General features: G+C 36.2%; 2 protein-coding genes across 8 annotated transcripts; one reads left to right on the forward strand and one right to left on the reverse strand.

Annotated features, from left to right (window-relative positions):
• Positions 1-475: 475 nt before the first annotated feature.
• LOC131004665 (uncharacterized) lies at positions 476-3,009 on the forward strand. Of its 3 annotated transcripts, none has more exons than XM_057931378.1 (2): positions 476-1,314; positions 2,360-2,979. In XM_057931378.1, exon 1 carries the CDS (start codon positions 696-698, stop codon positions 1,284-1,286), a length of 591 nt encoding a protein of 196 aa, XP_057787361.1. In that variant the 5' UTR covers positions 476-695; the 3' UTR covers positions 1,287-1,314; positions 2,360-2,979. The 3 variants fall into 3 exon arrangements, with proteins under 3 accessions (XP_057787361.1, XP_057787371.1, XP_057787365.1); XM_057931388.1 differs by having other exon boundaries at positions 607-1,314; positions 2,722-3,009; XM_057931382.1 differs by having other exon boundaries at positions 607-1,314; positions 2,167-2,701.
• A 338-nt stretch (positions 3,010-3,347) lies between these two features.
• Positions 3,348-7,940, reverse strand: LOC131004347 (VIN3-like protein 2). Of its 5 annotated transcripts, none has more exons than XM_057931019.1 (5): positions 7,690-7,940; positions 7,204-7,294; positions 5,397-6,075; positions 4,791-5,095; positions 3,348-4,696 (listed from the first exon to the last, which is right to left on the reverse strand). In XM_057931019.1, exons 2-5 carry the CDS (start codon positions 7,223-7,225, stop codon positions 3,519-3,521), a joined length of 2,184 nt encoding a protein of 727 aa, XP_057787002.1. In that variant the 5' UTR covers positions 7,226-7,294; positions 7,690-7,940; the 3' UTR covers positions 3,348-3,518. The 5 variants fall into 5 exon arrangements, with proteins under 5 accessions (XP_057787002.1, XP_057786982.1, XP_057786993.1 ...); XM_057930999.1 differs by having other exon boundaries at positions 7,453-7,704; XM_057931010.1 differs by lacking the exon at positions 7,690-7,940 and adding an exon at positions 7,447-7,644.
• Positions 7,941-13,011: the final 5,071 nt, after the last annotated feature.

Genomic DNA, 13,011 nt, shown 5'->3' on the forward strand with positions numbered 1-13,011 from the left:
TTGCTAGAAACATCGTTCAGTCGAAGTGTTGGACGACGGATTTCCCTAGATGGCTTAGGGATATTGTTTTTGATGATATCTCCTCAACTTAATATATGGTTTCCTTTCAAAAAAAAAATACTCACAATTGCTATTTGTATAATTTTATGTAGAGTAAAAGTGAATGGGATTGTTTGAAATGTTATTTGTTTATAATTTTATTTTTCTAAATTTGAACTTTTATTCGTTTATGATGATGATAGTGTAAAAGTATCCATTTCTATATAACAAAATTTCAAATATCCATTCTTCAAAATTTGTGAAGCATAAAAGTTTTTTTTTTTTTTGAGAAGCGAGAATAATTTGAACTTTTGAAGCATAAAAGTTAAAACCATAAACTATAGATAATTCTGAAGAAATGTTGCTCGAGATAATTTTTTCCGAAGGGTATAAATGAAAACACAAGCGAATTGGGAAAAAGTATTTCATGTTCTATATTTTTGCTTTTTTTTTTTTTTTTGACTTGGGGAGGTTCTATATTTTTGCTTAAAAAAATTGTACATTTTTCACATAATAATCTTTTAATTTCACCAATCAATTTTCACATATTTCCAAATATTATCGAAAAAGGCCAAAAAAGGAAAGCACTGGTTGAGCTCAATAAGAAGCTGCAAAACCCAAAACCTTTCGAAATCCCAAATTCTCAGCCGTCTGCCATGAGCGACCGCCGCGACCGGGACAGGGACAGAGACCGAGATCGTGACCGGAAAAGAATCCGCGACGACCGCGATCTCGACCGTGACCGTGAGCGCGAGCGCGACAGAGACCGGGACCGTGATCGTAGCAGACGCTCTCACTCTCGCACGCCCGACCGCACTAGATCCCGGCACACACGGTCCCGAACTCGTTCCCCCGATGAGAGGGACCGCCACCGCCACCGTCACCGCCACCACCGGTCCCGCTCCCGCTCCCCTACTTCCCCTCCTCGTAAGCGCCTCAAGGACGAGGTCGTTCTCAAGGACAAGGACAAGCACAAGGACGACGCCGTCTCGAAGGATAAGAAGCAGAAGGAGAACGCCGCTGCTGGCGGCGATGACGGCAATAAGGATGAGGATTTTATGGATGAGGATGAGATGGAGATGATGAAGAAATTCGGCATCCCGGCGGGGTTCGATTCCACCAAGGGGAAGCCGGTGGCGGGGAACGACGTCGGTGCGGTGAGGAAGGTCACGAAGCGGCAGCCGCGCCAATACATGAACCGCCGCGGCGGATTCAATCGCCCTCTCCCTCCCGAGCGTAATCGTTGAAAGGACATTGACTTCACATTGCCTGCAGGTTAGGGTTTCGGTTGTGTTTGTTTACAGATACCGCTAGGTTTATTTGATGCTCATATCGTGATTGGGGTAATTTGTGAGCTCGAATTGTAATATACTTGAGCACATTGAATTCGGTGTATGTTAACTTCTTGCTTTAGTTTTGAATTTTTAAGATGAACAATTGATGCAGATACTGTGCAATCACTCTCTCTAGTAAGTTCTGCGTGAGCTTTTGTTTCTCTGTTCATTCTTTTGAAATTAAGGTGATCATGGATTTTGGTTATCTATGTTCCTATTTTTAGATAGGGTGCAAGATTACTCTTGAACAATTGTTAAAGATATTCGGTTCTAATGTAGAATGGAGAATGGCTTTTGCAGAGCTGTGTTGGTATGTTTAATGTTTCTTTGTTGATTCATTTGGTGTTTCTGCAACAACAATATACACATTTTGAAGCATGATGTTTCTCGGTGTTTTTGAAATAAACCTACCGTTCCTTGAACATAGAGATCCCTTTAGGTTTTATGTCAAGAGAGACAATTGCAGTAGATGTAAAAACTTCCATTAGGTTGAGTGGAGAATGTGTTTGTGCTATTTTCTTTACGAGATTGCAATTACTCAACTCTTTTCTCTATGTGTGATTACCATATTCTCAACTAATTAAGCTATAAACAACCATATTGATGTAACTTTACTCTATTGAATCTTTGAGAGATTATTATGGGAATTGTTACTTCGAGTTATCTAGCTGTAACCAGAAATGCTCTATGGCTTCTGTATCTCTATTATTTGCAGCGTCTTTGTTATTACATTGATGTTTCTACTACATCCTTATTTCGATATGAAGGTCATTTTTCATAGTTGCTTTTGCAGTTAAATCTTGACATATCATTCATAGTTGGAAACTATAGCAAGTAAACTTGACATGTACATTTGATGCCCCAAAATCCCATGGCTTTGACATGCACCACTAGGGAACTTGAAAATTTTCAAAATGAAGGCTGTGATGAAGATTTGCTAGAGCTATAAAATGCATTAAGCATAATTCATCTCATTCGTGTACTAGGGAAAGGAAGTCAGAAACAGGCATGTTTAGGAGGAAGCGTTAGGCGCTTGCTTGGTGTTGTGGAACGCCAAGCAGCAGGTGTAATCATTTGGGTACGCCACCTTGCACTCTTGAATTTCATTGGGCAGCCAAACATGGGCAGTTCCAGTAATTTGGCATCCTGCTGTTCTATCTGAATACGTATCCCTTGCTGATCATGTCATCAAATCTCATTGGCTATGGATTCTTCTGATAGGGGTGGCAAGTAGGAAAGAGTTTCGAATGTCTTGTTATTTGTGGGCTTCCATGTCTATAAACAATCAAAATTCAACCTTTATAGTCAAGATCATTGTAGTTTATTTTGACCTTCATAGTTCATGCAGTGTGCTCTTGATCCATTCGAAACGGTCTTCTTCCTCCACGATACCAGACAACTGGAGCTGAGAAGAAGCTTGCTACAGACATTTTCATTTCCTTTTCTTTTTCTAAGTTATTGTTTATTTATATGATGGGAGATGTGAAGTGTGAAGCATTCCAGCATAGGTTACCAACTCCTAAACTGCCTCATAAAAAATGTTTGCTTTCTAGGATGTATGTATCGATTTACTAAATATTTATTTTCAAGAATTACTTGCAGTCGATGTGAGCGAGAGTGACAAGGATTGGTTTTCTGCCCACGGTTTTACTGACTGGAATTAAATTCATCTTGCTTTATTACTCTTTGAATTAAAGTATTAAGGATTAGTTTTTGAATCAGCTTTCGCCGAACAAACAAAAAATAACAAGCATTAAAATTCTCTTTGCAAGAAACATATTATTTAATATCCCATTGCTCTAAATTAACATCATATGTAAAAATTGGAATGGAAGTAAAGCCTACCACATTGCAACTAAAGTCCAACGAAGCTACAGAAATTTATAAATAATATGCCTATTAGAAATTCTCTTTGTAACAATATGCCTATTAGCAGGAGATAAAATTAGTCTAATTGCTAATGCACTTGTAAAATGAAGAGAAAATCCTAAACTGCCAACATCTTTTCATAAATGATTGAAGCTATTTCAATGGAGATAGATCAAATCAATCACATTCCAAATTCAAAAAATGAAGCAGGCAAATCTCTTGAAGATCTGCATGAATTCAATCAATCCTAGAATGAAACAGGGGAGCCCAAACCTCTTAGTGCCAGAGCTTCAAACAAAATCCCGATCGCACCGTCGAGCATCGCTTGTTCGATATCACGTCTGTGAAGGTGTCTATGAGCTGCCCTGCAAGCGAAGCCGGCTCCTCAATGAACGTATCGATGAATACTTTGACGATCCGTACCTCTTGAGGACTGGCTCTCAAGCTGTACCATGTCAAGAATTTCTGCCGAAACGTGGTGTCAATGTGGCCGTCACACTCCAACCATCGGACCACCTTCACGTAGTACTCGAAATCCTTGTCCCCGATGCCCGGGCAGTCCTCATCGTGCCTCTCTCCACTCCTCTTCTTCGACGAGCTTCCTGCTTGAGGCTCCTCATCTCTCTTGGACACAATGTCGATACCCTTCCCGTTGTTTTTGCATCTCTTCTTCCTTCCACCTCCGTCCTTCACATTGTCCATCTTGCAGGGAGTGATCTGCAGGTGGGCTTCTGAGCTGTCGATGTAGGGAACGCACTCCAAGCCCGTTCGGGGCGTGTTGGATCCATTGTCGGTGCTCGTCTCCTCAACCATCTGACCAGTCGACGATTCCTTCTCTTTGTTCCTGAAATCGACTGCATTATGTTCTTCATCCAACAAGGAGATCACGTCTCCATTGCCCTCCTTCTGGCACGGGTCCATGCAGTCCTTGTCATTGTCGTTGCCAAGCAAATTCGAAGCAGCAACTTTATCGGCATTGCTGGTAAAACGAAGATAATTATCTCCTCTGTTGTCACCCTCATTGCTGCAGGGCAAGACGGCGTTGTTCTCGTCTTCAACCGATGAAGGATTCGAGAGACTGCTGCAGTTGGTGGCCGGACTTTGGATTCTTTCTTCTTCTAAACTCTTGGAATTCAAATTCTGCATCTCATCTCCAGAGCTCTCTGTTCTAAACTGAAACTCACGTGACCCAATTTCTCTATCTTTTTCGAGCAAAGCAACCTTAAGGAAGTACTCCGTAGCTGGAGTTAGATTGGAGAGCAACAGCTTTGTATCAGGCGCGAACAGCCTGCAGGTAGGTTCCGATGGATAGTCCTTATCGTCTGCTTTCCGATGCCACAGCATATAACCCACTATGTTTCCCATGCTCGAATCATCAGAATTCAGTATCAATGCAACGGATGAAGAGCGCGTTTCTTGAAACTGCAACAAGTTCCCAGCAAGCGCATTGCAATCTAGGCGATTCAAATCACATCAATAAGTCATAATGCCAACACTAATGTCACATTGAATAATTTAAAATGAGCAGAGAGAGAGAGAGAGGCGTACTAGAAGGTGTAACAGATGATCTGTCATTAAGCATTGAATTGAGGGACTCCACAGCTGAGGCACAAAGTTTCTGGATTTCTAGGCCCGACGAGAGCCTGTTAACAATACCTCTAGCCTTCTTTACAGGTAAGCCCGTTAGAGGGCCAACGTCTTCTTCAAGCTTCGACACTGCTTCATCTACGTATGCACACAGATTTTGATAGAGCTTAGTACCGGCAAGAATCTTTTGGCATAATGATAGCCTATAGCACAGTATATCGACCCGCCTGGTGTCCCTTGCAACGACCAGTTGCTTCCTCCATGAGCTGCAAAATTCAAAACAAATCGAGCTAAGTTCCCTAAATTGCCACCGAAATTAAGTAATTCATTGCAAAAAGAAAAAAAGAAAGAAAAGAAGATAATTGAGTCTCGAGAGAATATCATCAGCCAGTAGATATCATAAGTTCAAAAGTCAAAATTTCGAATAAATAACACAGAGTATCTCATAAAACACACTTATTTTAACTCTATCAGATATATGAAGTATCTCATAAAACACACTTATTTTAACACTATCAGATATATGAAGCGTAGGAAAGTAAATTTTTGAGGAAAACCAGACATTACCTTAGCAAATCATTCACCTTTCCACAAGACACGCAACAGAAACTCCCATCGAGTCCTTTATCCTGCCTATCTCTTGATATACCAGATTTTTCATGCCGTAAGGCACATTCAAGGTGGCACGACATGCCACATGACATGCCGTGAAAGGGAGGATCTGAACTGCAATTCAACCATAGGCTAGGGTCTTTGTTATCATCATATTGTCGACAGATGCAGCACGAACACCTCTTGCAGAATACATCCTCACGATTCATTTTAGCCTTGCAAGCTGAGTTTTTGCAATACAATGTAATACCTTGCTCAACATCCGGCACGCTCGTAGCAGCAGCACCTGCTGTGGTAGGCAGACGGTTTGGGTGGTCAGATTTCCTTAGCCTTTTTGGAGTCCTCTCTCCATTCTCCGAGGAAGTATGTGCTTCTGAAAGGCTTGCAGCTCCTCGTTCCAGAGCTTTCTTTTCGTATACAATCTTTAGAAGATTTTCAATTATTTTCGACTTTGTTAAGCCTGTGTACTTCCTTTCCTTTCCCAGCTCGGCACAGAGGACCTGCAATATCTCCTGCCGACTCCAGCTGTGCAGCACATCTGTGGCACCATCTGACCACTCGGACACTTCATACACAAGTTCCCTCTTTTGTTCCATACTCAACTTACTGCACTTTGATGGATCAAACACCAACTCTGGGGTTCAAATAAATGTCATCACAATTGTTTAATACTCACAATAAGTTGAACAGGATATGAATTTTACCCGATAATGACTTGGGACATGGAATGCCAAAAGAAGCGATAGGAGTATTCAGTATAGGAGAAAAGAGACCATGTCAAACCAAATGAGAAACATAAAGTTCAATTCTAGTATCTTTAACCTCTCACAATTGGGACAACTTCGCTGTTGCCATAGATAAGTTCTTAGCACATGGCGATTAATGAAAATAACTCGGTGAGATAGCGTAGATATAGATTGCATTACATAGTTAAGTTCAGAAAAAAGACGAGTAACTCATACGACAAATATGTAGGCACAGAGCGAGGCCCAGAAGGCATTGAAGACGAATGCCCCAAGAACGACATGTAGAGAAACATGAATTATTAGATCAAGCAATGCATCAAAGTTAAAAATCGCCAGCTCTTTTTCCAGCTTGTTCTCACTTTTATCTTCGTTGAGAGATTCAAAATTAGATAATCACTGCAAATGTGCAATCTTATAAGCACTAAAAATCACCATCAAACTTGTCAAACACATTAGCTAAATGACCACACCAACCATCTCTGGAAATTTAGACGATAAATAGAAACCCAAAGACAAGAATAAAAAGTAAACGCAACCGACACTATCGTCTTCATAATAATCTACCATCACCTCTTTTTCGACTTCATAATAATCTACCATCACCTCTTTTTCTTCATAAGCATATTGAAATCATTTCGAAAGCGTTAACATCCATAAACTAACATATTTTACTCAAGAGTATTAAAAAAAAGGCAAATAAAATAGGAAAAGTAGCAGCAATGGAGTCTGTGCGTGAGTGTGTGAGCATGCGTGCCTGTGCCTGTGGTGTCAATTTCACCGAAAAAATAAACCCAAAAAAATAAAACTAAATCAAGATCAATTAAAGAAACACTAAATCACGAGATGAAATCCGAGCATCAAACAGATCGAATACGAACTCAACATCCCCATCGCTAAAGAAAAAAGATTTAATTTTTATCACAGCAAAGCCAATCAAGATACGATTTTTCGCCAAAAAACCGGGAAATCAAAACAAAGGGATTGTAAAGAAATAAGCTAAAGGCAAGAATCTTTACCGTCCAACGACGAAGCATCCATAGCTAGTGTTTGTTTGTGATAACAAAAGAGTATGCCCACATTAGCAACAAAAGCATGTTATCCCTTCACCTGAAAGACAAAGTTTTCATCTCCACACATACACAATCATAACCCCAAAAAATAAAAAATAAAACTTTATTTTTGTATTTTAGAGCCTACACACACAGACAGACAGATATATATATACATATAGAGAGAGAAGGAGAGAGGAGAGAGAATACAAGTACCAAGAATAGGAGGAGAATCCATGAAAGATGGGCCTCAACATGTGCTATTTTCACAAACCGAATTGAAGAACAATTTTATATATGTATATATCTAAATAAGAGAGAGAAAGAGAGAGAGGGATGGGCAGTTGAAGAGATCAGAGAAAAGTATATAGAGTAAGAAAAACGAATAATATATGAGGGGGTGTGGTTGTAGTACACGAAAAAAAAGCGGCTGAATTTAGAAGCCCTTTTTACCTTTTCTCGTCGCCCAGCTATCTGCTGTTGCATCTTCTTGCATTCTTGTACCATTCATCCCCCAACATCATTAATCTATTCACTATTCCTATGTTTGGATTCCCCCCATTTTCTTGTAATTATTTTATTTCTCTTATTACCTAAATAAATAAGTAATACTACTAATTTTTTCCCTTTAAAACAATATCTTCTTCTTGGATCTCCAAACTTCTCAAACCCTAACTATTGTACCTAGTTGGATTGGTGTTATATTCATAATGACTATATCAAGAATAATGACATATATAACCGTATGGTGTTTTTCACTCTATACAATATTTTCTTTAAATCGAGAATGGTTAGTTAATTGTGTGTAGATGAAACGTAATGAATGATATAACATAGTTTAAAAGTATACGGCGGAAAGCATGCAAAATGTCCTTAAGTTTAATTAATGTTAGTGTGCGGACAAACTAACAAATATCATCGTGAATAAAAAATATAATTGATGCAATGGTGAACACGAAAATTAAAAATACGATTATAGACTATTAAACCACAATTGGAGCTAGGTTTGGTCAAAAAAATATGTAAACTTGATTGGCAACATCCTTAGCTTGACCTCTATTTCTCTATTTGTATTGTTCGATCATCTGTGAGGAAATAATACACTCGATTATAGTTCGATTAAATATATACAAGCAAACAACATATAATTATAACTAGTTTCTTATACCGAAATACCAACAACACGCATACTACGATACTACTATTGCTCAAGATTATCATCTTAATAAATATGAAATTCCTACACATAAACGTTCCCCATACACTATTAGAGACATTGCAAGAAATTAGCATAGAGACATTGCAAGAAATTAGCATAGCACGTAGAATTAATATATATATATATATATATATATATATATATATATATATATATTATAGCTGGCGTCAGATGTCAGTGGAAGGAGAATTTGGGGTTTTTATGTTTTATTTCTTCAATTTTACATAAATATAATGTACCGTTTTCATTTTCATTTTCTGATTAAAAATGGGAGAAAAAGTTGTTTCCTTTATTCCACCAATTCTATTTACTCTCTCCGTCCCACTGTATGTGAGACCTTTTTTTTTAACACGGAAATTAAGAAATGTGTATTTTGTTTGTAGGTAAAAAAGTGAAAATGTGATTAAAGGATAAAATATTTACCAAAAAAGGAAAGAGTCTCACCTACAGTGAGACGTCTTAAATAGAAAGAATCTCAGATACAGTAGGACCCGATGGAGTATTAAACATTGTTCGTTGTCCTCTACATTTTATCTAGTCATGTAACTTGATAGCAATTTCATCTTGCAAATTACTCGAATTTTCATCACCCCATGAGAAGTTATTGTGTCACAACATTTTTAAGCAAAAATGTACCCACAACCACCAATGCTTAATCTGCAAAAATTGCTTGTTTTGTTCCTTTTTCTGTGTATGTTTGGTGGTGGTGGGGGGTGGGGTGTGTGTGTGGGGGTGGGGGGGGGGGGGGGTGTTGGTTGAATAGGCTTTATAATTTTGCAGGAGGTCCAGAAATCATTGGCCTTTTAGTTGTACACATTATTAAAGGACTATGAAATAGTAATGGATATGACCCATGTTAGTATGTTACTATTTTCTTGTTTTCATATTTTTACCTAACCAATGCCTTTTTAGTTTTTAATGCTAATTAACCATTTTCACGAATGGTCTATTCTCGTTTTTTCTTCGTTTTTTTTTTTCTTTTTTTCCCCTTGAAGAGGGGTATTGACTATTCTCATTCAAGTTATAAAGCCTCCATTAATTTATTTCTTTTGATTGGCTGAATATTTGGACCTTCTTTACATCTCGCATCCTATAAATTGAAAATGATACGTCTATTACTGTAAAGAAAATTTACACACCTATGTCTTATATTATACTATATGTCAATGTGCCTATGTAGGGATGAGATTTGATAGTAAACATTTGGATGATTCAAATGCATTTCTGCGAATTTTGCTTTTCCGGTTTTTTTTTAAATGATGATGGTATTATCATATAAATGCATACCCTCGTAATTTTATTTTTTATATATATTTTATTCCATAATATATAATTTTATTTTTAATCATATGCATTTTTGTGTTTATATTAAAAATAAAAAATATGAATATATTTGACTGTATGATCATAAAATTCTACTATTAAAATAGAAAAGAGATCAGTTCTAGAAAATTGTAACACCTTTTAATCTACTTAACATTTTTTTGTATTTAATTGTATGCATTTTTTATGTTTAACATTAAGCATTTGTTGGAGATAGATACAATAATTATCGAGGGAGACATGGAAGTCGTCATTTGACATCGGGCACTAGCAACCTGAAATCACAAAGATTGATAGGGATGTGGATGGAAGGACCTTCAACGATCAAGTCAGTAATAATTAAGAAGTAATTGATTAAAATCAATCAAATAAATTGTAAATAATGAATAATCAATAAAGAATTGAGAGAGTAAAATTTCTCATTCTAGAAGTTCGAGTGACTCATTTAGCGACTGAATCACAGTGAAATAGGTCACATGAGATCGTGGAGCATGGAAGTTGAATAGGGAAGCAAGAATAAGAGAACATGAAAGAGTGAATGTGAGTATGAATCTAATTATGCTATATTTGATATATAAAGGTCTATTTCTACTAAAGAGCAAATGAGGGTTAGGACTACATCTGGATGCACGTTTAAACCCTAGCAATTCTGATCTTTTGGGAGGAGGTTCTTCGTGTTCCCTCTGCCTTCCCCTTTAAGACGCCATATTTTCTAAGACTGGCGAGCCTACGTGTTCCTCTTGTAGGGTCTATTGATATGGATTTTTGTTTAACCTTGTCTTATCGGGTCGACCCAATAAGCGGAATAACTAAGGCAATTGGATTTGTTAATCATGATATCGATTTATTCTATCTAATTAGAGTATTCAGTTGAATTTAGTAATTTAGCCGATTGAACTTATACAAAATTTACTCAATATGACATTAAAAATACATTCATACCATTAAAAATTTATTTAAAATTTAAAAAATTGTGAAAAAAAATCAACCTTTTTTTCTCTATGAATTCAATTCCTGGATTGGATAACATGGGCAAAGTGGCCCAATTAATAAATTTTTAAATCAATAAGATCACTACATGATCAATTCCATCACTTTTTTTCAATAATCTTGATAAGTAATTCTTGTGAATGAAAGAACAGTAAAATTCATTCAATGACAGCCAGCAATACCGCATCATATGATATCAACTAACCTTACAATTCCTATTAATGTTTGCTCATATAAATGTGTGTAATAAAATCTTCACGCCACAAAGAAAACAAGAAAAATATTTTCTAGCATTGAGTAATCGTACAATTACAATCAGACCATTATTTCGTCAACTGGTAAAAGATTGTCACTTCTTTCTTTCACCGTATCTTCTTTTTGCCCCTTTTTCTCATAATCTCACATTTCCACTTGTAAATGTTTAGAATATAATGCATTTCAATTGGATCATATTGTTTGAGTATATTTATTGAATGGGAGGGGGTCCATACACCTTGTGTGCATATTAATATTATCACAAGCAATAGCCAGTGGCAAATTGTGTGTAGGACCTAATTTTTTTTTTTTCCAAATATACATATTAATTGTACAATATTGCTCCCCATCCATGTCGTGACACAATTATTTGTTGTATTATTTTTACATATATTGTTGACCTAACTTCTAAGCTTCGCAAGGAACATTATTTTGATACTTTCCCCATTTCAAGTAATTACAAACTCATCACAACCTACATTCTTTTTTCAAACATAACACTTCATTATTTATTTGATATTTGAAAGTTCAGTCGTCGTGGTCGAAATCCTAAGTGTAAAAAATTAACAGATCCACATAAAGGCAAAACGATCGATTAGACTTGTTTGAAATAATTGTCTCAGAATACTATTCGCCTTCTTCACTTATGTCCCAATCCCAAAACTCCCCAAAAACCAAAACCATAAATGGATTTCCAAATCATTATTCATATCATCTTATTTTTTCACGCAAGTAGCCAACTATGCTGATAAATTGAGATGAGATTATGATCAAGTGAACATTGAGATATATTTATTAAAAAATAAAATATAACTTGGCCTTAAAATTATAAGTATATGCGAACATGTGTTTTGAATGAGTGGTGTAAGAAAATGTGAGATTACCACTAATCATGTTAGTCTAGATCACCATTTCTTACGCATCTACCACTTTATTAAATTGTAGTACACTAACTCTTACTTTATCACCATAAACTTTATCTGATACTCATATTATAAATACAATAATGATGTAATATGTACCTTGAGCACTCCATACAAATTAAAAACTTACTGTCTATCACATATTCTTAGATTATATTTTAAATTAATATATTGTTCGACTTAAATTATTGCCATACACTAAGTTGTACTTAAGACTGGAAGTACAGCTTACAGGGTTATTTTTTCAATTTAATTTGTTAGGTTAACACGTTTCTTCGAATATTTTGTATAGATAGTCATGTAATTCATTTCAAATTTGTTAATATGTACCATCATGTTCATGTATGTGTGTGTATTCCAAATGTTGAGGAGACTGGTATACTCATGGATTTTCTTTTATTTCTTTTTATTTCTCTATAATGACAGTATTTAATATACTGATTTATACCGAATCAAAGGTCCGAGGCCAATATTTCAAATGTAGCTATCAATCCGTAAAAACTACTAATTAATCTTAAATAAAATAAAACATTGTAATAAAGATTCCACGTACAATATTCATGGAATCGCCATAAAATAAAGATAAATTAAGGGATAAAAAATCTAAAACCGCTTTTCATATGGTCCATTAAAATACGCACATTAACATAATTTTTAAAATTTGTTTTTGGGCCAATCGGTTTTGTTTATTCGAATGATATTCCATTCCCACAACGTGAGTGGGAGAATATAATTGGTAGATTAGAAGTAATTTAGATAAGTTGATGCTGATTTTTATAGCTATTATTCGTGAAATGATGAAGAAAGCTACGTTTCCCTAACATATCACGCAAATTAATCATATTAAAATAGTGTACATGTAGCGTGGCTCGTGATTGGTCACCGACGTTGTAATGCTTTTGTCAACATTTGGGAGTTGGTTGTGATTAATCGGATTCTATCAAAAAGAATAGCAATTAATTGTGTCACGCAATAAAATGAGCAAAAAGATCCCCAAAAGAAGGATATAAATATAAAAATATAATATAGGTTGACCCATATCCAGATTCTGGCCCGCATCTTGAT

Source organism: Salvia miltiorrhiza, chromosome 1, assembly GCF_028751815.1.
Source record: "Salvia miltiorrhiza cultivar Shanhuang (shh) chromosome 1, IMPLAD_Smil_shh, whole genome shotgun sequence".
Taxonomy (NCBI): Eukaryota; Viridiplantae; Streptophyta; class Magnoliopsida; order Lamiales; family Lamiaceae; genus Salvia; species Salvia miltiorrhiza.